At 39.8% G+C, this 26,629-nt stretch overlaps 2 protein-coding genes across 4 annotated transcripts; both read left to right on the top strand.

The window, feature by feature from the left end:
- The first annotated feature begins 14 nt into the window (after nucleotides 1–14).
- Nucleotides 15–17,757, top strand: CPSF3 (cleavage and polyadenylation specific factor 3). 2 transcript variants are annotated; one of them, XM_017818107.1, is made up of 18 exons: nucleotides 15–141; nucleotides 686–749; nucleotides 1,752–1,849; nucleotides 2,798–2,926; nucleotides 3,857–4,034; nucleotides 5,129–5,218; nucleotides 6,238–6,388; nucleotides 8,634–8,809; nucleotides 9,180–9,338; nucleotides 10,094–10,240; nucleotides 11,226–11,378; nucleotides 11,761–11,869; nucleotides 12,611–12,709; nucleotides 13,711–13,805; nucleotides 14,318–14,405; nucleotides 15,871–15,940; nucleotides 16,525–16,621; nucleotides 17,546–17,757. In XM_017818107.1, exons 1-18 carry the CDS (start codon nucleotides 71–73, stop codon nucleotides 17,645–17,647), a joined length of 2,076 nt encoding a protein of 691 aa, XP_017673596.1. In that variant the 5' UTR covers nucleotides 15–70; the 3' UTR covers nucleotides 17,648–17,757. The 2 variants fall into 2 exon arrangements, with proteins under 2 accessions (XP_017673596.1, XP_017673597.1); XM_017818108.1 differs by lacking the exons at nucleotides 15–141; nucleotides 686–749; nucleotides 1,752–1,849 and having other exon boundaries at nucleotides 2,875–2,926; nucleotides 3,985–4,034.
- A 1,170-nt stretch (nucleotides 17,758–18,927) lies between these two features.
- Nucleotides 18,928–25,909, top strand: IAH1 (isoamyl acetate-hydrolyzing esterase 1 homolog). Of its 2 annotated transcripts, none has more exons than XM_017818109.1 (6): nucleotides 18,928–19,031; nucleotides 20,175–20,227; nucleotides 20,693–20,841; nucleotides 21,658–21,819; nucleotides 24,993–25,111; nucleotides 25,569–25,909. In XM_017818109.1, the coding sequence occupies exons 1-6, from the start codon at nucleotides 18,951–18,953 to the stop codon at nucleotides 25,734–25,736; spliced, it is 732 nt and encodes a 243-aa protein (XP_017673598.1). In that variant the 5' UTR covers nucleotides 18,928–18,950; the 3' UTR covers nucleotides 25,737–25,909. The 2 variants fall into 2 exon arrangements, with proteins under 2 accessions (XP_017673598.1, XP_017673599.1); XM_017818110.1 differs by lacking the exon at nucleotides 18,928–19,031 and adding an exon at nucleotides 19,156–19,264.
- Nucleotides 25,910–26,629: the final 720 nt, after the last annotated feature.

Raw genomic sequence — 26,629 nt, 5'->3', positions numbered from 1 at the left:
CGGGTCGCGCGGGGCGGGCGCAGGCGCGGGCGGGGAAGCGGGAAGCGGAAGGCGGGCGGGGATCGGCACCATGTCGGCCAAGCGCAAAGCCGAGGCGCTGATCCCGGCCGAGGAGAGCGACCAGCTGCTCATCCGGCCCCTGTGAGCGCCGGGACCCGCGCCTGGGACCGGGGGGCCGGGGGGGACCGGAGGCCGGGGGGTCTGGGGATGCAGTAGCGTTGGAAGTTGCTTTTCTTTCCCCGGTAAAATGTCACTGCAGTCTGAGGGTGTTTCTGTTGTCTTCTGAACAGCTAAGATGCTACTTCAGGCTTATTCAGCCCGAGGTGGTTTGTTATTCAGATAAGCTTTCCATGCGTTGTACGTGTCAGTAGTTTGAGACCCGAGTGCTCAGACCTGCGGTAAAGACCCCGAAGAGACCAAAATAATTTCCTCAAACAGATTCTTTTTATTTCTGCTGCGTTGCACAGTGTTTCATACCCATAAATACAACAATAGGGTCTCATATCCAGAATATGACTATAAGATAAATGTAATTTCAGTTACTTTAAATATCTGAGCTTAAAAGGACTGTGCAGTTGTTATTTCTAAACAGAAAAATAATCCCAGTGAAGGCATCCGGTGTGCAAGTTACGTATATCTGCTGTGGGTTGTTTTAATCCTCATTGACTTTGATATCCTTTTGCAGAGGTGCTGGCCAAGAAGTAGGAAGGTCATGCATTATTCTGGAGTTTAAAGGAAGAAAAATAATGGTAATTATTGCATGAATGTATTTGTATGACTTCTCATTACGGTACTTCAGATCACAAAAAGATGTTACAGGTTTAATTCTCCACACTGAAATCAGATCACAGAGGCTGTCCTGTAAAATAAATCCATATCCCCAAACAGAACCTATATGTCTGAAGTGAGATTCTAAAGTTTTCACATTCCAGGGATTAGTGGAACATAATGTTTACCAACAGTTATGTGTAAACACTCACATATAAACACATAGGTGTTTCTCTTCACCATTTCCAGTGATATTCTCAGGTGGTGACTGAAATAAGTTCCGTGTAGTCAGATGCTGTTGAAGTGTGGATGAAGGTTTGCATGGGTACAAAATTGTGAACAAAGCTTCCCGGTGGAGAGAAGTCATTTAGACAGAAGCCCAGCGTGATGATGTGGACCTGCTGAGCCAGTCCAGAGTAGGCCATGAAGATGGTCAGAGGGCTGGAGCACCTCTCCTTTGGGGGGAACGCTGGGAGTTGGGACTGTTCTCCTGGAGAAGGGAGCGCTCTGGGGAGACCTTAGAGGAGCCTACAGAAAGCTGGGGAGAGACTTATTACAAGGGCGTGTAGTGACAGGGTAAGGGGGGGTGGTTTTAATGTAAAAGAGGAGAGATTTAGACTCGATGTTGGGAAGAAGTTCTTCACTGTGAGGGTGGTGAGGCATGGGAACAGGTTGTCCAGAAAAGCTGTGGATGCGCCATCCCTGGAAGTGTTCAAGGCCAGGTTGGATGGAGCAACCTGGTCTGGTGGAGGGTATCCCTGTCCATGGCAGGGAGGTTGGAATGAGATGATCTTTGAGGTCCCTCACAAGCCAAACCATTCTATATGAAATTCAATGCTAAAAGCAGTGTTTAATTAAAAAAAAACACTCTTTTTTGCATGATGCTAAAAGTTACCAGTCCCTAATAAATATATCTTAGACCAAAATGGAAGAGGGCTTTTTATATGTTCTGTTAGAAGCTATAACTTACTTTCATTTTTCAGCTTGATTGTGGAATCCATCCTGGGCTGGAAGGAATGGATGCTCTTCCTTACATTGATTTGATAGATCCTGCTGAGATCGATCTGCTCCTCATTAGTCAGTAAGTTGCACCTAGAAAACCAAATAACTGAGGTCATGGTCTGAGCTGTGTTCACTTCTAGGTTATTAAGAGAGGCTGAAAATAGGTGTTGTATAGATGGTATTGCAAAATGTTAGTTTCCAGCTTATTTTAAAAAAAGTCTGAAGGATCTTCACTTAGGATTAAGGACTGAACGTTGAGGATGTTCATTCACTTTTAACATTACAACTCTCTTCTGAGTTTGCTTGGATTTTTGCCTCTTTTTAATAACCTGACCTGCTTTAACATCATTGTGATGGCTTCTAGAGTGAGTTTTCTACACAAAGGCTGCTGAAAAGCATTGGATGTGGTTTTGCTCTATTGGCTTTGAATGAAAAAGTTTCTTGGAGACTTACACGAGTCTTGAATGTGGTTTAAGTATTGCCTAGTGACTGAGAGATGAGGAGATTTAACCAGTCATAAACAGGTCTCTGTAAAATCCTGAGTTTTTGTGGTATGTGCTTGTTCTATCTGTATTTCAAAAGTACTTTCCTAAGATATGTCAAACTAGAATTGTGAACAAATAATTTAATTTTAGTAGATCATGTTTTTAGCGTGCAACATGGAAAATTAGGATCATATTTGTCAGCTATCTTATATCGTTGATGTTGATTTGTGTTGCTGGTTCCTCTTATTTTTCTCCCTCTAAATTTATATGTCAATTACAAGAAAAAGTTAATTTTGATATTATGCAGGTAAAACTTTGGCAATTAGTGGAGAATTTCCTGTATTATTCTGCCCTTTTCTTAGTTGTGTTTGTAGTCACTGTTGTGCAGAATATAGACCAGCACAGTTAGCAGCAAGGTTGAAAATTCTGTTTCTGGATTTTCATGACACTGCGTTAATTCAGTGAAGTAGTTAATTATATATGATATATATTAGTGCTGTGTGATATGAATGTATTAATTGGATGTGTGTGTCTATTTTAAGTTTCCATTTAGATCACTGTGGGGCTTTACCATGGTTTTTGCAGAAAACAAGTTTTAAAGGAAGGACGTTTATGACTCATGCCACAAAAGCTATTTACAGATGGCTTCTTTCAGACTATGTTAAAGTCAGGTAAGCTAAGCTGTGGGTTGTCTCTTCAGTTCCTGGATTATTTTACCTATATATCCAATAGGAAATTTAAGATGAAGCCACCAAAGGTGGCTGGATCAATGTAGATGTTGTCACAAGTAGCAATATTATATATAACCAGGTTAGAGGTAATGAATCATATTATTGCCTCATGTGTCTCTCAAGTAATTTCCTATCAATTAAAAAAAAATATTCCCTTCTTTCCTCTTATTCTTTTCATTTGCCTTATTTGCACCTTTAATGGTATCCCTTTTTTCCCCCCCATCTCTCTTAAGACACACTTTTGTTCTCATGCTTTTTAATATATGTTTTTTCTAAAGCTTCACAGAAGTAGTTAATTTTAAGCCTCTAAAGATACAAGTAACTCTTCAGGACAAGGGCAGATTAAATATGAAAAAGTGTCACTTACATGTTGGGAATTTTTCTCTTCCTTTTTTTTTTTTAGCTCTTTTTCCCTTGTGTTACATCTCTTGACACATCATTTCTATGTGACTGCAATGGTTCAGGGTATGTCTCAACTCAGCAGATTCGAGCCCGAGTGAGAAACCTGATAAACAGTCCTTTTTTAGCTTGCTTGCTCTGGGCCGATGGGAAAAGTGTGGATCAGTTTGGTTTTTCAGGACTGTTACAAGCTAAATGGCAGATCTCTGGTCAGGACTGGGGATCTCTTGGTACTTTTAGAGAAACGCAGAGCAGATTCTGAACTGAGCATGCTATCCTAGCATGGCCTTTCAAAAGAAAGCAGCTTTAACTCTCCTTAGGTGAGCTACATCAGAGTATCTGGACTTGATTTCTAACATAGGAGATGTGGTTATTGGAATGGAAGTCTTACTGTCAGTGGGGAAAAATCCAGGAAGTGTTTTTTCCAGCTGTTAGGATGAGCTGATATTCAGCCCCTTCACTTCTGTCCAGTAACATATCAGCGGATGACATGCTGTACACAGAAACAGACCTCGAAGAGAGCATGGACAAGATCGAGACCATCAACTTCCATGAAGTGAAAGAGGTGGCAGGAATCAAATTCTGGTGTTACCACGCAGGCCACGTCCTGGGAGCAGCCATGTTTATGATTGAAATAGCTGGTGTGAAGGTATTTTCTTTTCATTACAAAGGTTGATATTAAGCCTCAATTCTAATGTAGTTGTTAATTATTTATTATTGTCTGCTAAGTCCCACCACTGTGGCTGGAGCTGTCAAATAGACTTGGACTCAAGTCAGGGTGAGAAGCCTTGATTTTCTCTTTGATTAGAACTAGCAAATGACACACATTGAATCAGGTGAGATGTTTGGATTGTATGGGAGTCTGAGATATGACTCAGACTTGGAATCAGTAAACATGTAGTTTTCCTTGCTGGTCTGCTCAGAGGTAGTTGTTAGCTGAGTCAGTCTTTACTAAGACTGCATTTTAGTAAAATCTATGAGCAGATGTTTGTTTCTGTAATTCTGATTTGCCTTGTCTGCCTGTCTCAAGTGCCTAAAATGGCATTTGTCAAAGTATGTGAGTTTTGTTTTTCTCATAACACTCTTATGCTAAAGTACCTAAAGAAATAAGATTATTACTAATTTTAGGCACAGAGAGTTTTTAAACCATCAGTTTGGGCACAGAGAGTTGCATTCCACAGAGAGTTGCATGGTGGAATCCATTATTTTTAATGTTATCCATTAAAAATAACACTGAAAATTTCTTCTTGGTGTAACAGGGTACATGATTGTTCCATTTGGAAAAAATCTAGATTTTTTTAGTATCAGAAAATCTTAGAAGAATTTTTAATAAGTAATTTTATTAGATTATTCATTATATTTGTCTTCTATATGTAAGTGTAGTTTTCTTTTTACTTCCACTTAGGACCTGCTGTATTGTATCTTATGTCAATTTTTACTTCTTAAGAGTCAGTGCATGTATGGAAAGGGTGGAAATTGCATCTTTATATTCCAAATGTTGGAATTACGGTTCTACTTGAAATACCTTTACTACTGGAGTTTAAATATTTGTATTGTAGTACTCTTGATCTAATTTTGTAAGCACATCAGAAGAGTCTTATTTAAAGACAGCTGATCTTTTTTATCATAAATTCCTTAAAACCATCTTTGCTTAAAAAAATTGTCCTCTAGAACAGCTTTTTAAAGGCTGTTGTCCTGGAAGAACCTGTAATCAGAATACCTGCTCCTCTTTGTCTCCAACAGCTTTTATATACAGGTGATTTCTCAAGGCAGGAAGACAGACATCTGATGGCAGCTGAGATTCCCAATATTAAACCTGATATTCTTATAATTGTAAGTTTTACAGAATTATTTCTTTATATTAGTAATTAAATATGTATAGAGATATGTCTTAATTAAAGCTAAACTGGAATGACAAAGACAGTGGAGATTTAATGGTAGTATGTGACTTGTGTTAAATATCCAAACACTTGGGTGTTCGGAACGCTCTGACATTGCTTTTCACTGTATTAAAAAGCCTAATTTTCATTTTCTAATTCTTCTGATGAAGTTCCTTAAGCCTCTAGACAAACCTTTTCTGAATGGGAGATTTATTAGGTTTTGTCTTGCATGGTACAAAGCCCAGTTTAGCCAGGTATCTTTCTTTAGTAGATCCTAACCTTCTTCCAACTATGTTAAGAATTGGTCCTGGATGGAGATGCCCCCTATACTTTTGTTTTATTTTGTTTTCTGTGTGAAATGATTTTATTCTGAATCTATGTTTGGAAAGTCAGTGGCTCAGGGGAATCTTTAAAAGTAACAGTTTTAACTGGAACAAACATTGGGATCTTTCAGAGTAAGACTTAAAATTCTTTCATTTATTGTGTCCCTTCTAGCTGCTCTCTGTAACTGATAATTTCATTTTAAGTCACATCAAAATTGTGTATTTTGTGTAAATCCTGTGTTTTAAGCTAGTGGTTAAACATGTACCACTGGTGAGCCATGTCAATCACTGGTGATCACCCCTCCATCCAAGCAGGGCAATATTTCCACTTAGGAAAATAAGTATGTTAAATTTGAAACCTCTCAAGCATCAAAATTAATAACTCTAATTTCTTTGTGCCAACAGGATCTGCCTGTCTAAATTGCTTGGAAGGGTTTGGGAGAGGGGAAATTTTGTTTATTTACCTTGATGGGAGTGGTTATGGGAATTTGGGAGTGGTTTCGACTTTGCCCTTCACCTCACCCCTCTCCCTCCCCTCCCCAACATGTTAACACCAGTATGTTTTTCTGCATTTTCTTGATGGATTCAGAGAAGATCAAAAATTACTTTTTGTGTCAGTACTTTGAACATTCTGTTTTTCTGTATGTAGGAGTCCACATATGGCACTCACATCCACGAGAAAAGGGAGGAGCGAGAGGCGCGATTCTGTAACACCGTTCACGACATTGTGAACAGAGGAGGCAGAGGTCTTATTCCTGTGTTTGCCCTGGGTCGAGCTCAAGAACTACTTCTAATTTTAGGTATGTGCCTTCTCAGCTCCTCTTCATGAAAAGCATATAAAGTTAAATGAGAATGTTTTCATGTGCAGTCTTTCAGATATGTAATTCCTTCAACAACTCTTCAGCCGTTTTCCAGCATGTTAATTATCTGAGAATGTATAATGCATGTCTGTTCAAATGCAAAAAATCCAGTAAACCAACCAGCAGTTCTGCTTTGTGAGGTAGGATGGAGACCTAGAAATGAAAGGGTGATGGTGTGGTACTATGTAGTTGACTTTTGAATTTCATTGAACCAGGATTTCAGCAATCAAGGACTATTATTACAGATTGAAAAGTTATCAGTCACAATGACAGCTGATGACAGCTGTTCTGTTTAAACTGTACTGTCAAAAAAAGGAGTGTGTTTTCTTCCAAAGTTCCACTATCTTTGCCCTTTAATTCACAAACCTATATGAAAAAATCTTTATAGGAAAAGCTGGAAAGACCATAAGGGACACTTCTAACACTTCTGAAGTCCTAATGATAATAGGAAAACAAATTAGGCTTTTGAGCAAAAATGGGTGAGAATCATACATGAACATAACAAGGTATTTCACTTAAAATGTAAAGATAGTTGTTACAAGGTACTTCAGATAAAACAGTTTTAAAATAAATTATTTCCAGGCTTCTTTGCTTCCTTTTAGCACATTTATTCGTACTATGCCACATTATTTTTTCACTAGTCTTTTTGGTCATGCAAATGCTGGCAAGATAAAGCATAACTACCTCAAACTTAAAATACTTACATTTAAGGGTGTTGAATCTAAAGAGTTACCTAAAAATACTTGAAAGTCTTTTCACTTTCCATTTCAGTTTAGCTTAATATTAGAAACTAGTTTGTTTTCAAAATGTGTTACTGGTTTTTAGAATGTTAACAAGAAATTTGGATCTAGGCATAGGGTAGTATTTGATGCTGTAGGATTATTTAGTACTTCTCATTGATTGAGGGATTTTTTTATTTTGTTTTACAGAGAACATAAAACCTGAACATTTTCAATCTTAGCCATTACATTTTCAGCGTAGCCATTATGTTGTAATTTGTTGGCCTCTCTTTGCTGTGTGCAGATATCAAAATGAGTTTCTAAAGATTAAGCTTGAAAATGCATCTAGTAAAGCTAGACATGCAATTGGATGCTTAATTAGCTAGAAAATGCAATTGCATCTCACATGCCTACACAGTTGAGCCTGCAGGCTTCTGTATTTGTTTTTCTTCTTTCCATAAGTGTATCACATCCAATTGTGATGCTGTGGCAGTCTTATAATGTCACTCAGAGGTCCTGCAATTGGTTATCTTTTACTGGCTGTTTCCACCTTACACCTGAGCTTATTAAGATATTCATGGCAGTGAGCCTCTCTGACAGGTTTTGAAAAGCTTTGCCTGCAAATCAAAAATGTTGTGTAAAAGCCTCTGTTTTTGCGTGATTTGGCCTCAATCATGCAATGTAAATATCTTTTAGACTAGCAGACTGCATCTAAATGGAAAAATAGGTAAGTTATGTTTGTATAGCTGCATTCAGATCTGTTCTTTGTGTTTAGGAAAGGTCATGTCTACTGTCATCAAAGAAAAAACAAGTTGTGGTCGGTGGAGGCTCTTTTCTTGTTTTAGTTCCAGTTAGGCTTCTAAAATATAAATGTTGGGGATATACAGGAAGACAGGCTTGATAATTGGGTGATTCCTTCTTACCTTGAACTCCATGGTTTTGTTTTACAGGACACTGATATTGTGAATTCTCACCAACATGTCTCTGTGTAGATGTCCCTGGCTCTTAGATGTGTAATTACATTTGACAGGGACATTTTAGCTTCATTTCAGTGGTGTGGTAAAACTTCCATTGTCATAAATGTAGATTTATTGCTCTGTAATATCATGTATACTTTATACCTTGTAGCCGAAATTGGTGTTTGGTTGGCTTTTGAGCTGCCAAAAACATCTGAAGTTCATTTTTGTCATGCATGTTTGCCTGTTTGTTTAAACTAGTTGTATACAGTTTTAGCTGGTGACTGCTTTTTCTTCTTTAGAAGAGCAGGTGGGAAAAAAAAAGTCTGTGATTGTGATTTTCTGTAATAAAAATGAAAAAAAAAAACCACATTGCTAAATCTGTTTTACAAGAATTATTAAAATAGAAGCACAGATTTTGGAGATAATACTGTGGATGGGATTGTGTGGGTTTTTTTGTTTGGGGATTTTTTTGTTGTTGTTCTTTTTCATTGTTTTTGTTTTTTCTAGATGAATACTGGCAGAATCATCCTGAACTCCATGATATCCCTATCTACTATGCCTCCTCCTTGGCAAAGAAGTGTATGGCTGTTTATCAGACGTACGTCAATGCCATGAATGACAAAATCCGCAAGCAAATTAACATCAACAATCCATTTGTTTTCAAGCATATTAGTAATTTGAAGGTAAGCTTGAGATAAGGTTGTCTTACAGAAGAAGAAGAAGAAGGGTGATAGAAGAGTTCATATTTGCTATACAGTTTGCATGTTTAATATCCTAATAGATTGATTAGGTACAGGTTGATATCTGAGTTATCTGCTATCCCAGGGGCTGGTTGAGAGGAGCTTATGCCCCAACATTTCTTTCACTATAGGCCCCTGTGCTTGCATTTTACTCCTTATGGGCATCAGCAAGAGGAACTTTCCTGCAAAAGGGACTTTTTATGAGGATGGGGTATAATATGTGAACACAGGGCCCTTCTTGTATGTTGGGTGCAGCTGGGCCATCCTTCATTTGAGCTGTGGTAACTGATGTTCTCACTGTGTGTCCACTCAGAGTATGGATCACTTCGATGATATTGGCCCAAGTGTTGTGATGGCTTCCCCAGGTATGATGCAAAGTGGCTTATCCAGGGAGTTGTTTGAGAGCTGGTGCACAGACAAGAGAAATGGAGTCATTATTGCAGGGTACTGCGTTGAAGGAACGCTCGCCAAGGTGAGTTGCTAATGCGCCACTTCTTAATAAGAGGCAGTTTTCATGTTATGTTTAAAAAGAACTGGTCAATAGCAAGTGTCTTTACTTGGATTTGCTGAGAAGATTGTTGTCAGGTACACATAATTACGTAGTCAAAATTGATTGCTTTTGGCTACTATTAATGAAAAGTACAGAAAATCTGCATATGGTCATTTCCAGGTATGTTCTACAGAATAACCTTTTCTAGGAGCAGTTATCTTGTCATCAGAAAGAACAATTTCTCCATCTTTAGACCACCCCACCATTTGAATTTCTGAGAGGCAAGCCCTAATCCTAATTCTAGGAGTCAATATTAAATCACTAAGTCAATATTAAAACACTATTTGTGTGTCAGAGATCAGGCTCATGTTGTGGCACTATCTGGTTGCAGAGAATGAAATCCTTCCTTCCAAATTCCAGCAGCTAAGGGGAACCACAGCATCTAGTTTTGCCTTTAGAGGTAGAAGTCACACACTTGTTATCATTTAGATGTAAAATTAGAGAGAGACGTATCTGGAAGAAGGATGAACTCTCAGATCTGCTGAGAATGCACAGGATGAAATGGCATGTATTGTGCATGCTTTTCTCGTTTGTGAAATTCTTTTCACAAAGAAAATTTTTTTCACTTTCTCACATTTAACATGGCTGCCAGTATTATTTCATTGATTTTTGAAATGTTATATGGCGACTATAGAAGGTTTTCATTTTTTTATTTAAAGTACTTTATTTTCCCCTAGCACATCATGTCTGAACCTGAAGAGATCACAACTATGTCAGGACAAAAACTCCCACTGAAGATGTCTGTGGATTACATTTCTTTCTCTGCTCACACAGATTATCAACAAACTAGTGAATTTATCCGGGCCCTGAAGCCTCCACATGTGGTTAAGTATACATGCTGCCCATTTCTCCAGGGTGGGATTCACCAAACCAATTTACAGCCTTGAGTCAAGGCAGGGATTGGTGTGTAGCAGTAGCCAGCATTTCTGTGCTTTGGATAATAAAAGGTGGAGATTTTAACCATTTTTCCTCCTGTTACCATACCAAAGTAAAAATGAACTTGTTCTTGAGTGTCTGCTTGTGAGATAGCTGGGGATGACTTTCCAGACAGTGCTATAGTCCATAATCTGTTTCAGCAGTGTTTTATGCAAGTAAGATACAGTATAGGACAATGTTAAGTTGGGGCCGCTGGTATTGGAATAGTTCAGTGGAATTTGGCCCAAAATAAATAAGAAAACATTGATTGAAGGTATATAGCAGAAAGTGAAAGACAAAGGCAGCACTTGCAGGGAGCAAATCATGGATAGCTGGAGGTGTGAAGGACCAGAATGTGGAAATGGGGACTGGGATCTGATCTGCAACTGGAGGAGAAACAGTATGCAAGTACAGATAAGAAAGAAAACAAATCATAACAGAAGAAAAGAGGATTTAACTAGGCAATGAAAAGTGTGACTTGTGAACTATGAAGCATCCTCTCTAAATTGCATGTTTATTAATATTATCTACACTCAGACACAAAAATGTAAAGCTAACTAACTTTTATTGGTGAACTTAATACTTCCCTTTGATAATATAACAATGTATGAAAACTTAAATGGGATCTCTGTAATGCACTCTGCTTGTTTGCTTGTATTCTTCAAAAATTCAACTAATACTCAAGGTCATGAAATCTTAGCCTTTGAATAATGCAGAGAATTCAGAGACACACAGAACTATAATTGAGCCCATGTTTCGTACACTGTGACCTCATGAAATTGCATTTTTATAAAGATGAGACAGAATATGGCAGTTTTCTTGGATAATTTCTTTACTAAACATGTCTGTTTGAACAAATAACTTCTGCTAAAAGGAAAACTGTTTTTTCTGTAGATTTTAGTTCATGGTGAGCAGAATGAAATGGCCAGATTGAAAGCAGCATTGATACGGGAATATGAGGATAATGATGAAGTTCATATAGAAGTTCATAATCCTAGGAATACTGAAGCTGTGACATTAAACTTCAGAGGAGAAAAACTTGCCAAGGTATGAAATCAATGTTTTCTTATCTGTACAACAGTATTTTCTTCTGAGATAAAAACTACATGTATTTTCTAAGCCTCTGTTTTTAATTGATGTCAAATTATGTATGTTTTCCAGGGACTCAAAGTATATGAATGTTTTGTTTAGTTGTATTTGGGCTTTGGTTTGGGGGTTTTGGTTTTGGTTGGGATTTTTTTTTGGTTCTTCAAACTTTTCTTGTGTTACATCGTGGAATGTTTGTAGGTTACTCTGACCTTCTCTTATTTTCAGAGTTAATTTTATACTCTGATTTTTCTGAGAAGACCATCTTTCATCTCCATAGTTACATTTAAGCTGTGAATACTTCAGACTACCTTGTTGGACTGTATGTGTTTTTTCTGTCCAGGTAATGGGATCTTTAGCAGATAAGAAACCAGAGCAAGGACAGAGAATTTCTGGAATCCTAGTTAAAAGGAATTTTAACTATCACATCCTTTCTCCATGTGACCTCTCCAGTAAGTAAAGACAGTGATGTGATCAGTAGATAATTGAAACTTACTGTGTCCTTCCTTTGTCATTAAAACTCTTAAAATTCTGAGGGTTTTTTTTCTGTAATTTTGTATTTGATAAGCCATTAGTGAACATTTTGATTTTATTTCATTTTAGTTTTGCCTGAAGTTCTGAACTGTTGTAGTGAGTAGAAAGGCATTCAACTCATTTTTCACTCAAGGTTGAAATCTTTTCTATTTTTTCCGTAATAGAAAAGAAGCAAAATTCCATTTGCCTTCTGGTTACTTAAAACTTCTTCCTCTGCAAGAATATGCATAAAACATGCCAGTGAGAACCAAAGAGCACCTCAATCAATAGTCCTGCCAGTTTCTAAAATGTCATTAGTTTTTAGTGTAAAAAGCTACAGAACAGTGAAAATATTTGTGTAGTCCTCCTGTGCTGTTTATTACTCAAAAAATTGATCTATTCTCAGAATAGAAGAAGAATTAAATGTAAGGTCAGAAGAGCTCTGGGAGAAGCAGTTCTGCTGTCCTAGTTCATTGTTTGCCTCTAATATAACAAGCTCTTGCTGTTTTCCTAACCACAAATGTATTATTTATCTTATAGTAAATGCTGCAATTATCCTTTTCAACTGTCTTGCCTTAAATATATCAATGCCATTATTTATCTATAGTGGCAATTTATTTTTTTTAGGAAGTAAATTCAAAGGGATGATTTTTAATACGTACTTTTAAAATTTCTTTCAGATTATACAGACTTGGCCATGAGCACTGTAACACAGACACAAGCCATTCCATACACGGGCCCTTTTAATCTGCTTTATTACCAGCTACAAAAACTTACTGGTATGTGTTTGGAAAGACATGGTCATGATTTATAGTTGGCAACTTTTGAAACAACTTCCAGTCTTCAGAGGTCTTCTGGGCAGAAGTTTCTTTGCCAGTAACTGTCTCATATTTTACAACTTTCATTAGATCATCCAGCTTCTGCCAGATCCAGTACATAAGTATGACACATCTTTTTGGGGATTCTACTGTAATCATACTGCAAAACGATGAGCATATGGCAGGATAGAGCATAGGCTTGTTTTTGTCTCCTGTCAGCCCCCAAGTGAGTGCTCTGATGGAAACTTTATTAATTGATTTTTTTCTCTCTAGCCACAACTAGAATGGGTAATGCCATCCGATTAAAAAAAACAAAAGCCATTGAAACCTGCCACTAGGATGATCCCTCATGCCCCTGTCCAGCTTTCTTAAAAGTTAGGGGCAGCTCATGTCCTGGTCCATTAAAGCCACAGGCACTTTGCAGGTTCCCTTCCCAGATTTAAAGCTTAGAATTCTATTTTTTTTTTCTCTAGTGTCAGAACCTAGTTCATGTCACTGGTGAAGAGAAAACCCATATTCAGTTGGTGTTCAGGTCTCATAACCCAAGTGCTACCTGGCACACAAATGCTTTTGGTTTAAGTTCTATGCTTATGTGAGCAATGGGTTATCTTTTTGGGGGGGTGGTAAGAAGAGCTGGTTAATTCTGCAAATGGAGCACTAAATTTCTCATTTGTTTTCTCTTTCATTGGTGTGCTCACATCAGTGTACTAAGCTAGTCAAATGTGAGAATTCAAAACAAGTAAAATGGCCAATATTAGCTACTCAAAAACCCCCAACAATCCAGAACAAAGAAAATAATATTGTCAGGTAAGGAAAGAGAGTATGTGCTTCCATTATGTGAGCTGCTCTGAGCAGTTGTGGTAATAACAGACAACACCTCTTATTCTTAAAATTACCTATTTAATGTTAATTTTGATTTTAGTACAGTTTTATTATTGCTAACATTTGTTGTCACTTCTTAGGTGATGTAGAAGAAATAGAAATCCAACAAAAACCAGCCCTGAAGGTTTTCAAAAGTATTACTGTGATCCAGGAACCAGGCATGGTAGTCCTTGAGGTGGGCATTTGTGAAGGAGAAAGAAGTATTTTGTTCTCTAGTTTCTGCAAAATAATACCACATAGATGCCATGCAGAATGAAATGTGTTAAGTAGAGTCACAGCTAGAATGAAGTCCCTTTGAGCTGTGGTCCTGTGTGGGTGTATGTCTTCTGGTTTAGCCACTGCCAGTTTCTTTTCTTGCCATAACTCATGAGTATAATGGCAGAGTCAGTGCCCTTTTTTTATTTGGCAAATAGTAATTGGAAATAATGTCAAATGGTGTTCCTTCCTCCCCAAAATAGTTACGGTAATTAATAATCGTTTTGTAAATGTGCTCAGAAACATTCAACAGTTGGAATTTTTTCATTGGAATATACCAAGTTAAAAGTAATTAATAATTTGGTGTAAAATGTATGACAGTCATTTGAAGCTGGAATTCAGAGAAAGGCAAATAGGAGAATGCAATGAATGTTACATTGTCTTTATGCTGCATTATTCATTCAGTCCAAATTATTTTTTTCCCTCTTCCAGTGGGTGGCAAATCCTGCAAATGATATGTATGCAGACACCGTGACAACAGTGATATTGGAAGTTCAGTCAAATCCCAAAATACAGAAAGGTACTAAGTTTAGTGTATGCCTATTTCACTGAGGCATTTCTTCTTTTTATTTTTGCATCAAGCTTAGAGGGATATAATGCCTAGCAATAGACTGCAATCCCCTTATTGTACTCATCTCCTTATGAAACTTATTAGGGAGTAAGATTTGCTACTTAAAAACAGAATTACAACTTGGTCTTTATTATGACATGTTCATTTGTCGAAATCTTCTCTTACAGAACAACTGCTAGCTGACTGTGGAAAACATGACCTTATTTAAAATAAGTTAATTCTTAATCACTTTAGACTTCTGTGTATAAGCAATCTATGATATTTAAATATTTCCATTTCTTGTTTGAAAATAGTGATTGCCATTCATGAGTGGTATTTCTGTGACTACTTTACTTCAGAGTAAGGTAAACAATGCTGAAAAAAGTGAGACTAACTTCACAGTTACACTTACACAGACCCTTTAATCAGTAATAATATTGGATAGTCCTTATTTAGGGTAAAAGCATTCCAAAGAGTTCTTGAGCTTGTGTATTTTAGAGTGTGTTCACAGAATCACAAGAGACTGAATCAGAATATCTTAAGTTATTGTTGCTGAGCTGACCATGTGCCTGCTTTTACCTCATTTCCAGTATAAAGTTATATCTTGCATAGTACATTCAGTTACTGCATCTTATCTAAGGAATAGTAAATTTTTAAGATATACTTGCTTGATCTTTTGCAATTATAAAGTTCTTCAAAGAATTTCTAAGAAATTCTAACTATCACTGTGTTCAGTTCCCTGAATTCTTCAGCTGATTTAGAAGTACTGAAAACTAGTTTTTCAGAAGAACTTTAAATCTAAAGTTTTTTGTATCCATCAGTGAAAAAGGTACTAATTTTCACAATTAGCTCTTTCTACAGACTTCTGACTCCTTTAACAATCAGATAGGTAAATAATTATGTTCAAAAGCAAATTACTTGTTTTGAGCTACCTCATAATTTTTATTTCAACCTCTCTATGCTGAAACATCTTCCAGGAATGTCTGTGCTTATGACTGCTCACATTCGCTGTCCAGTTTTATTTTATGTATTCTCTGCATGCTCCTCGCCTCCACGATGTGGTGTTTTCCTGTAATGAGAGAAAATGCAGTGTTTATAAACAAATGGTGAAAGTGGATTACTTTCTCTTTAAAGTAAGGGAAATGCGAGAAGTAGTGAGTGTTTACAACAAAAAGCAGAATTAAAAAGTGAGAATGTGACTTGCAAAGTTTTCTATTTTAAAATGTGATAAGTACAGGGAACATAATTAAAATATGTGCATTTATTTGATTCATCTTTTTTTAATATGTTTTCTTTATAAATGTTTAAGCATACATATTTTAGATAGCCTTTGGATTGCTTTTCATGTAAGTCAGTTAGGAACCAGAATGCATCAATTAGTCGTTTTTCCCTCCCAGCAAATCTCTGTGAAAGTAAAATTATTTTTTCTTTTCAGCTGCAGTAAACAAAATTTCCAAAAAAATAGATATGGATGTGTATAGGAAGAGAATGGAGATCATGCTTCAGTAAGTTGATATATACTTTTCTAAAGGACAATCATAAGTGTTAATCACATAAATAAGATAATTTTAGTATAATAGCATTTAAAGATAGTTATTTTAAAATACTTTATGCAAATTTACTTCAGCTTAATTTACACGAAGGCCAGGAATTAAGTGAAAAAAGAAGTACAGTAAAAACACGGCACCATTAAAATTTTGAATACAGGGCCCAGTTATTTCCTCCAGAAGCAGATTTTTAAGCTGTCTCCCAAAACTATGCTACAAATGGTTAAGAAAAATAACTTTTAAACTCTCTTGTAAAACTTACTCTGATGTGTATTCTATTATTTATGTAGAAATTCTGCCTCTTTTGAAGTCAAAGGAATCCTTCCTTTCTTTATGACAAGATTGTTTTGCTAAAATACTTACTGTTACATGACACCCACTGTCATAATTTAGATTGGTATTTGTTAATTACATCTGAGTGCATTAAATAATAGTTGCTGAAAGGAACTCAGCTGATAAAGTGCCTTTGGAACCCCAGGGTTAATGGAAAAACCTAAGTTTGCTGTTTGGCCACATCTTACACTCGTGGATCTTTGCTTTAGGGATATGTTTGGAGAGGATTGTGTGAGTTCCAAAGATGGCTCTGTCCTGTGCATCACAGTTGATGGAAAGACTGCAAACATTTCACTGGAGACTCGGGTATGTAGAGCAAAGCACTTGCTTTTGTGTGCACTGTGTTTGGCAGAGATGAGCCTCCTGCCTAGCACACAGTGCTGCCCAGAATATCACGCACCCATTCGGTAAGGAGATGTTTTTGTATTTGGTATCAAAACAGAGTGTTCTTAATTAAAAAAATGCTAGCAATGTTTATGCAGCAAATGCAGTAAATTTGGAAGAAAACCCAGTATTTCTGAGCAGCTCTCTAATTGTATGAATAAATGAATAAAGAAAGATTGTAGAGGAGAAACTGAGTTAACTCACAATTTTTTAGAAAATGCTTTTAAAGCATAGGCTCTGGTCTGAATAATTGAACAATCACAGAGTAGAAATGATGTTAATAAATTTTTTTTCTCATTTTGAATGTTGATTAACTTGCATGTTTGGGGTGAGCCTCTTTCTCGAGGAAGATTTGTTTTAGTAATAAGTTAAGGCGTTCGGAGTTTTACTTTGTTGTTAAGTGTCATCATGGGTGTGTGAACATCAGTGTGGAGACTCCTGAGTACAGGTGCCTGTACCTCTGCAAGCAATGTGTGTGTTTTGCAGTATCAACCTCATACGGTGTGAGTGAATTCCCAGATAAAATGAAATCTCCATGGACTGAATCTTGTGTGATTTTATTTAACTTTGAATTAATGTAATCTGCAGAACTTAATGCATTTTACATAGTGGTTTTGAAACAAATTATTAATCAGACATAAGACTCAAGATTAAGCTTCTTGTTCCTCAGCAGAATTTGCCTTCTCTGGACTGCTTTACATACTGGCAGACCATTGAAAAACATACAGTGCCGCTTTTGATAATTTTCATGACTACTTTTTCCTTTCTCCTTGTGAGCACTCTTCAAGTGCTGCAAAGGAGCATGAAGTGCCCATTGTTCTAACATTGTTCTTTTTTTGCTCCTAGACAGTTGACTGTGAGCCAGGAAGTGAAGATGATGAATCTCTTCGTGAAATGGTGGAACTGGCTGCACAGAGGCTTTATGATGCCCTCAGCCCAGTGTGCTGACCTCTGTAGATACCTAGGATGCCTAAAAAAAAATCTTTTAAGTGTTCAATTTAATTGGACTATTTTTTAAGAGTAAATAAAAAATTTTTTTCTTCGTTTAGTCAAACGTATCAGCTCTGTGAATATGAAATGGCTGAGTTATTTCAAATAATGGATCAGCAACTCCTACCAACTGTATTTGTGCATATAGATCTAATTAAATCAGGCAAAGTGTGCTTATGTTCTTTTTTCTTATGTGCACATACAAGAAACTAGAAAAAAAATCAAATGGAGTTTTATATTTCTGAATATTAACAACCAGCTGGAAGATAAATTGGATGTATTGGGTTTCCATATGCTCAGAATCAAGCTTGTATATAATTTTGTTCCTATCAAGGAAGCAATTGCCTGCATGCTTGTATCTGCTTGAAGTCAAAGGGGTCTTGAACACATTTAAAATGGAATCCATATTTGCATATTGGGGTTAACTGGAGATCTAAAACTTTGTGTGCTGGCATTGCCATTAAGTGGACAAGAGGAACAGAACCAGCCTCAAGTGAAGTGGGTGCTCATGAGCTGTGACAGCCTCTCGTGCCCCAAGTGCTCCTATCCCTCTGTCTGTGACAATCAGAAACGGTGTTCCTGGGAAGAGTGACATGGGGTATCAGAAACTGCAGGATGGAGAGGAGAATTCCAAATACAGTGTGATATTCCTGAGGTAGCTGGGGTTGTGGACAAACAGTAAGTCATACTGAAAAATGCCCAAAGAAAGTAACTTTTGAGTCAAAAGAGATTAAATGTTTCTCTTGTACACACAGCTTTTTTTCCCCCTCCTTTTCTCAGTTTATTAAAATGGCACCTAATAATCTTCATAGCAGTACTAGTATTCCCAGAATTAGTGTATTAGTACTAGCAGAATTATCAGCAGCTTTTCCCCCCCTTCATTTGTGTCCTTGGGTAACTAAGACTATGAAGTCTTTTAAATGAGATAATTGCATTTTCTTTAAAAGGAAGTGTCTCTTTGGAGCAGATAAAAATCTTAAAATTACAGATGTTCTGAACGCGCTTTCAGCCAGCACAAAGGGCGAGGGATCTGTCTCCGGCTGCCCCTCTTCGCGCACCTCCATGGATGAGCCTTTTGACGTGGGGAGGGGGGCGAGGAAACCTTCGAGGGGGAGCTGGGAGCTGAACCCGGTTTTGGAGCTGAACCCGGTTTTGAAGCTGAACCGAGGCCTCCCCCCGGCGCTGCCGCCCCATTTCCCGCCTCAGGAAGCGGCGAGGCCGCCTCCCCTTCCCCGCTCCCGGCGGATGTCCGGGCGCGGCCATGGCGCTGGCGGAGGCGGGAGCCCGCGGGCGGCTCCTGCGCTGGCCCCGCGTCCTCCTCTTCGGAGACTCCATCACTGAGGTAGCGGCTCCCCCTGGGCCTGGCTCCGCAATTCCCGGGTGGAGTTCCGTGGCCATCCCTGTTCCTCGTACCGGGGCCGGCAGCCCGGAAGCGTCCCGGCATTACCCGGAGCGCCGGTGCCAAGCGCGGGGCTTGGATTCGTTTGTAAGGGAAAGCGGGACATGGTCCCTTGGGACTGCGGTCACATCCCTGTTAGACCTGCCGTGAGGGTGTTCGGGGAGTCGTCACGCCTGGTGGGCGTTTATGAGATTTAGAGCCAATACGCAGACATTCTCGAGGTCCCTGCGTTAGAAGAGAGATGTGGTGAAGGTGTAGCTTGTGGCATCTCGGTGCCAGGGGCGTTTTCCAGACCGGGAGCCCCGCGTGGTGTCTGTACAGCCGCTGCCCGCCCTGCCCAGGCTCCCGGTGCATCCCGGCTCTGCGGCTCTCTGTGTCCAGCTCGCCCAGCACGGAGACATGTTCTGTGCTGATGTGACTGAACGACGGCCTGGTGAACATCTCCTTTGAGGCAACACCAGCTTTTTAGTGTTGGATTTTGGGTCCCTGCCTTCTGCATGGTGGAGTGGTTCACTGGCCTGCTCTGAAAAAAGACTTGGCCAGCGGCAAAAGTTGTCTTTAATGGGAGATCGGTGTCTAAACCGACTCACTGTGCAGAATTGTAGGAGGGAGGGTGGTGCAGCAGTGGGAAAAAGGAGAAGGGGTTCATTTTTCCACTGCTGTAAGAGGTAGGCATCACACTGCACTCTGAAGCAGCATGCAGAGAGAGGAGTTTTGAGAGATGCTCTTTTGAATGAAAGCGCAGTGAAAGGATCTTAGAAATAAAGTAGAGAAATATTACAAACAAAACAAAACCAACCCTCAGTGGCCAAAATGAAACTACAGTCTGGCAGCGGTCAGTTTTGATTTTTGATTTTGAAGAGTCTGCGGGGTCTGTAGGTACAGCCCCGTGTTGCCTCGGATGCCAGTGATGTGTGTGGGTGAGACCGGCGCTGTGTCACCTCGGAGGGACCGGGCAGGGAAGGAGTGAGCGCTGCTGCAGCAGTGCCAGAGGACATGCACAAAAAAGGCTTTTGAGGAGGGAAGGTGCCAGTGGTGGGGCTGACCTCTGGGGGAGCAAGTTCTAACCATTTTCCTTGCTTTCAGTACTCCTTCCAGGAAAACGGCTGGGGGACATACCTTGCTGACAGACTGGTCAGGTGAGAGCTTAAATTTCAAAAGTAATTTCTAGTATGCAGAGAGTCATGTGACTTTTCTAAATGAAAACCAACACAAGTTAATATTTAATGTATATTTATTTATTAACATTTATTTATTCATTAACATTTATTTATTCAGCAAAGTGGAACTGCTTTGGTGGCAGCATACCAAGTACTGGTGGAAATAATCATTGGGTGTTTCTACTCAAAGCTTAAGTGGAAAGAAAAAACTCCTTAGTGATTATCAGGATTGTTTTTCTGGTACCATAGTGTGACAGGTAAATACTAAATGTGCAGTCTGTGCATGCACTTTCAATACATGATCCCATTGAAAATTCCTGTGACATTTCATTTTTCCTGAGAGGGATGGAGGCAGATATCCTGAAAGAATGGTTCAGAACTTCCCAAGTTTTGTTCTGGTGGACAGAGGAGAGGTGTTTTTTTTTATATGTTTCTCTATTTCAGAAAATGTGATGTTGTGAACCGTGGGATCTCAGGGTACAACACCAGATGGGCTAAATTGATTCTTCCAAGATTGATCACTGAAAGTACTGGTGCTGAAAGTATTATTGCCATTACTATTTTCTTTGGAGCTAATGACAGTGCTTTGAAAGGTAGGGTAGCTTGCTTTTTGTCCTTTTTTTTCCATCACCTGGTCTCTTAAGACAGTTTTACAGTTTAGCAGAAAAGGCAGAACATTTCATAGGCTTTTCCTACCACTTCTCTGGGAACTGGTTTCTCTCTTTTCATTTATACAGTGGATGATTTTCAGTCCTTTTTTTTTTTTTCCAACTTTTAGTATTAAAAAAGTAAATTTCAAGGTGCTCAAGAATTAGTAGTATAGTGATCACCTAAAACAGGAGTTGGGTGTTTAGCTGTTTTTTCTGTCTTTAAAGGAGTTTGAGTCCTTGGTAGATGAGCTGAGGAAATGAGGGAAAGTAGCATCTGGATTCTCTTTCAGATAAGCATAGCAGCATGCACAGCTAGTCTAATCAAAATGATAACATCAGTGCACAGAGGACTGGCTGCATGTCTGTGGGACGTTCCAAAATTTTCTCTGTGTTCAAAAGAGTTAAAAATTTTAGGTCTTGGTTCAGATGAGGTTTGAGGTGATTATGTGATCTAAGTTATGGAGTTGTAAGAAAAAGCATCTTGGAAAAAAACCGGTGGGTTTTTTCCCCTTTGCCTTATTTTGTTAGTTGGAGTTCTGTGTTTAAAGTTTTGTTTTGTCTCCTTTGGATATTGAGAAACAGCATTTTCCTACCACACCTCCTGAATCCATGGCTGAGATGGGCTGCATACTGGGAATGAGTGTCCACAGTCATATGCTGTGTAAAAATCCTGTTGTGTTGTGTAACGAACCTGTTACACATAATAAATAAACCTGTAACCATCTCAACATCACTCATGCACGTGCTCCACCCTCACAGATCTGAACCCTAAGCAACACGTTCCTTTGGAGGAATATGCTGCCAACCTAAAGAGCATGATACAGTTTCTGAAGTCAGTAGACATTACTGAAGACAGGATTATTTTGATAACACCACCACCTCTTCAGGAATCAGCTTGGGAAAAGGCGTGTCTTGCCAAAGGTAAATGAATGATGTGGATGGGCAGAATTTCTGCTTTTTACCAGCACAGTGTCAGTTACTGATCCCAGGTTAGCAGATGATTTCCTTTGTGCTTGTGCCAGATTGCAGCCATGTTCTCAGCAGTGATGGAAAGGACTGCTGGCTGTTCTGCTAAACAACTTTTGGATAAGCTTGTGGAGTAACTACCAGCTAATTATTAGCATCCTTTCTGAAGTGTCGATTGATCTGTTCATGCATAGAACTGACAGAGGTGGCTGTCCTCTAAGAACATGAGTTTTGACAGGATGTCCTAGGCACATTACATTGTGTCCCAGCAGCTTCCAAAATAATATAAATAATGGAAGATATTTTGGCATTTTATGCCTTAGAAAGTTTTATACTAGTCACAGCAGATTTCATATCTATTTGGATAAGCAGTAATATCCTAGCCAGGTTTATTTTGAATTGCTAAAAACCAAAACCAGATAATTCTAAGGATGCTAATAAAAGTACCTGAAAAAGAAGAAAAAGGTGCTTCAATGATTTCCTGTTGCATTGTTCAAGCTAACTCTAAAATTAGAGACATAACAGCATTGCTTACTTTGTGTTACTGAGCTGGAGGAAATTGCCATAATCCCACTGGCTCACTGACAGTGTTGTCTGCTCTGTTGGGACAGCTCTTCCAGTTCTTGCACATTTATAAAAGACTTTTGAGTTAGGTCAGGCAAATACAGAGCTGTCACCTTAGTGGCAGGATTTTCTCTAATTTAGGTAGTGTTGCATATCCTGAGTTGTGCTTTCAGTCAAAGCAGTAACACTGAAGATGACCTCATGTTTAAACTGCATTAACTTAGACAATATACTTGTCTGACTTTGTGCTAGAAGGCTTTGATGTGATATCATGTGAGCACACCTCAAATGCTGCTTCTCTGGCTCCCAACTATCAAGGAGCACTTGTAAAATGTTAATCCATTTTTATCTTAAAGCTGTTCTTTTTATGGGGTAGGGAGGGAGGAAACTCATTTACAGCATTGAATCTCCCAGCATCTGTCTAAAGGAGATTGCTGTCTAGGGATGAACAGAAGACAGGGTGATCTCAGCCTGTGGACCACAGGTGGACTATTGTGGGCACAGTGAGCAGCAGTAGCAGACCACCTGCCCTCCAGTATCCAGGAGAAATGTTCTGCCTGTTTCTAGTTTTGTCAGATAGATATCAGAGCAAAGGAGAGATGGGAAGGAGGAGGATGGTGATGTACACAGGAGCATTCGTCCTTGTGTAAGAAGAAGCACGGAAGGAAACTCGGCTTCCAAACGTGAGTGCTGTGGGAGACAGAGTCAGAGCCCCTGCTGAAGTCAGGGCTGCTCTTTGTCAGCTGTGTAGCCATCATTTCATTGCAGAAGGCAAGTGGGTTGGTCTAGCTTTGCTAAATTTGTGTTGATTGTTCCTTCTTGTCCTTTATGTGCTTGGAAATTAATTCCAAGAGGAGGTAACCCCAACATCCTTCCCAGCACTGGGGTGAGGCTGAGTGATTAACAATTTCCCATGTATTTTTTCTTGCCTTTCTTAAAAATGGGTGAAGTGTTAACCTTCATCCAATCACCATGGGTCTCCTGTTAGCCATGAATTTTTGTAGGTGGTACACAGTGACCTCACCAGTACAACAAGCAGCTCCCTCAGGTCAGTCCCACACACCCAGATGGATCTGGTGTCTCTGGGTATCCCATTGCCTCTGGGTATCATTGCTTCCCATTGCTGACAGTCCTCCTTTCCAAGCTGGGTGAGTAGTGCAGGTCAGGGTAGACCACTGGGTTGCCTCCTTGGTCCCTCAGGAGATGCCCATATTCCCTGAGTTTTCTTTGGCTGCTGCTCTTTGCTTATAGACCCAACATGTGCTCCTGCAGAGCTGCACATTGAGAGCAGGTGTGCATTTGTGTGCTTCCAGAAGGAAAGAGAAGATGAAACTGTTGAGAAATAATCCTAATGATGAAAGAAAAGGCAAAGGGAGAATAAGAAATTATCAACTCTGTTAGATTACAAGTCAGAGAGAGAGAGAGAGAGAGAGAGGTGGGACTGCAAGGCCTCACCTGGGAGGTGAGGTTGTGAGCAATACAATTTGGCAGCAAAGGGAGCTCTCTGTGGTGGAGGCTGAATGAGCTGAAAGGCCTCTCAGTCTGTTGGAAAGGTGAGCCAGGAAGAAAGCTGAGCAATGCCAGAGTTAGGAACCAAAGGACCAGTGAGGCTGCTAGAGATATTTTTACCATGAAAAGAAATGATGGGAAGAAAGAGGTGTCAGTATGAAGAAGTGAAAATCATAGAATCAGAATCAGCCAGGTTGGAAGGGACCTCTGAGATCGTCAGGTCCAACCCTTGATCCTGTACCACCGTGGTTACCAGACCATGGCACTGAGTGCCACATCCAGTCTCATCTTAAAAACCTCCAGGGATGGAGAATCCACCACTTCCCTGGGCAGCCCATTCCAATGCCTGATTCATCAGACGCAAGGAGAGAGTAGAGTCGGAGTTGATGAATTGCACTTCAGGTCCCATTAAGAAACTCCCCAACATAACTTGGTGATACCCTGCCCCAGAGCTTCCCTGTGGTCCGTGCAGAACTGCTGGCTTAGAGCAGCTGGCACTGAGGACATACTGAAGGTCCAGCTCTGGTGTCACTGAGTGCACAGATGCAGCAGCTGTGAGTGCTGGTGAAGCTTTGGACCCAAACGTGCCCCGCTCTCACCAGCATATTGCAGCTGCTGCAAGGAGCTGTTAAATGTGGGAAGTCAGCCAAAAAGTAGGAGCTGAACTTTTAAATAGATTTACATTTAGTTTACTCTTCTGCCTGCTTTTAGCAGGTATATGAAGAGTTTTAAATCTATGCACTGATTTCACCTAGAGTGCCAGTAGGTGAAATCTGTGAACAGTACAGATGTAAGAGTCATGCTGTGTGCTTGTCATGCAGTTGCCTCACACCTGTTGCACTTTTCTTAACAAGAGTCTTTTTGAAATTACTCAAAACCAAAAGGTGCCCTGAAAGGCACCACCCAGGCTTTACTTCTGGCCACTTACTTGCAGTGCTTTGGATTTAGTTTGTAATTGGTTATGTCTGCTGGTTTAACAAATAGTGGCACAGAAGGCTGAAATCAAACTGTATCAGTCGCGGTTGCGAGATGTTCTCTTTGTTTCTGGTTGGTAGGTGACAAACTAAACCGCTGCAATGCCACCACTGGGCAGTACGCCCAGGCCTGTGTCCAGGTCGCCAAGGACTGCGGGACAGACGTGCTCGACCTCTGGACACTGATGCAAAAGAATCAGGTATGATGTAATGAGAAAAGATTCGACACTGTCATGAATTGTGAAATGCATTATTTAGCATAGAGGAACTGGTGGTGCTGCATTAACACTGACATGATACAAAATATATCCAAGTTACACTTTGGGGAAGGAAAAGAGTAAACCACAGTGCTTCATAGTGGGCAATGAGAAATAAAGCTTAATATGGCCTGGCCATGATACTTGGTTAGCAGATGTCCCCTGTAAATAAGCTTTTCCTTGGACTGGAATCATGGAATAGATTGAGCATCACTCAGTCTTTTCCTGATGGGTAGCAGGGACTTCAGCCATCAGAACATTCTCTTACTATTTTAGCACAAATGGTGAAAAATAAAACCAGTATATATATATATACACCAACTGGCTTTGAAGAATTACTCCAAACCTTCTCTTTGCAACTAGCAAATACACTAATACATGTCTTTGACCTCCCTTGTAGGATTTCTCTTCCTATTTGTCTGATGGTCTTCATTTATCACCAAAAGGCAACAGCTTTCTGGCAGCTCAGCTTTGGTCACGCCTGGAAAACAAAGTGTCTGCACTTCCTTCCCTGCTTCCTTACTGGCGTGACGTGGACCACACAAACCCCGAGGCCAGTCTGCTGTGAGATCCCCTGCAGTGAGGAGCTAAGGCAGCCACGCCAGACACAGCCAGCCTGTTATCCAGCAGTGTCCTGCAAACTGTGTCCTCAGGGAACGGTGTACGGGGGAGGCCCCATCAATGTTCTTCTGTGTCACCTTCTCTTAGTCTGTGGGAGAATAAAGATGAGACCACTTGGGATGTGTTCTGGGGTGGTTTTTCCTTCTGCTGCACGTTCCAGGGATGAGCAGCTCTTTCCTTGGAAGAGTCAGAGGAAAATGATTGTCTCAGCTGCTCTGTGGCCAAGGGACAGAGGCTTCCCTGAGCAGTTTCTGGCCTGAGCTTTGGGGACTGCACTTTGATTAATACCATCTACTTGCTTTAAACACTTGGGAGCTGATAAGAGGGAGTAGCATGGAGTTTGTCAAGAACCATTAATGTCAGTCCAGATTAATTTATTTGGATGTAAGACGGCAGGAAAAGCAGTCCTCTGAGTTTTAGCGAGGCTCTGATAGTGATACAGTGTCGTCAGAGCAGGGGTTTTAAAGTTTAAGTTATTTCAGCACCCAGCAGCAGCTTCTTTACACTTGGCACTTGTGTATAGGCACAGATTTCAAAGCAGTGCATGTTTTTGGATAGTATAAAACTGGTGATGTACGAGCTTGGAAGAATTACTTGAAAAGCTCTGCATCTCTGCTGACAAAAGCTGCACCATATGTCATTTGCCATCAAGCTAAGGAGACCTTTCCTCTGGTGGTCTAGTGGTTAGGGTGCAGGACTCTCACCGCTGCGACTCGGGTTCGATTCCCAGCCCCCCGGGCAGATGGAGCTCGTCAGCCCTGTGTGGCAATCCATCTAAGAGAAGGTCACTCTAAACAAACCTGCGTCCTGAGACCTCACTGCCACTGTCCAAGCTTGCTT

The sequence above is a fragment of the Lepidothrix coronata genome, unplaced genomic scaffold (assembly GCF_001604755.1).
Source record: "Lepidothrix coronata isolate B3197 unplaced genomic scaffold, Lepidothrix_coronata-1.0 Scaffold65, whole genome shotgun sequence".
NCBI lineage: Eukaryota > Metazoa > Chordata > Aves > Passeriformes > Pipridae > Lepidothrix > Lepidothrix coronata.
Note: the sequence above shows the minus strand (reverse complement) of the source record. Positions and strands in the feature narration are given on the sequence as shown.

Bases quoted from the DNA above. Each gene is read 5' to 3' on its own strand.
- CPSF3 (XM_017818107.1), top strand. From the start codon at position 71: ATGTCGGCCAAGCGCAAAGCCGAGGCGCTGATCCCGGCCGAGGAGAGC. The intron at 1,850-2,797 runs GTAAGTTGCACC...GTCTATTTTAAG, and splicing joins GATCTGCTCCTCATTAGTCA to TTTCCATTTAGATCACTGTG. The intron at 2,927-3,856 runs GTAAGCTAAGCT...ACTTCTGTCCAG, and splicing joins TCAGACTATGTTAAAGTCAG to TAACATATCAGCGGATGACA.
- IAH1 (XM_017818109.1), top strand. From the start codon at position 18,951: ATGGCGCTGGCGGAGGCGGGAGCCCGCGGGCGGCTCCTGCGCTGGCCC. The intron at 20,842-21,657 runs GTAGGGTAGCTT...CCACCCTCACAG, and splicing joins TAATGACAGTGCTTTGAAAG to ATCTGAACCCTAAGCAACAC. The intron at 25,112-25,568 runs GTATGATGTAAT...CCTCCCTTGTAG, and splicing joins CACTGATGCAAAAGAATCAG to GATTTCTCTTCCTATTTGTC.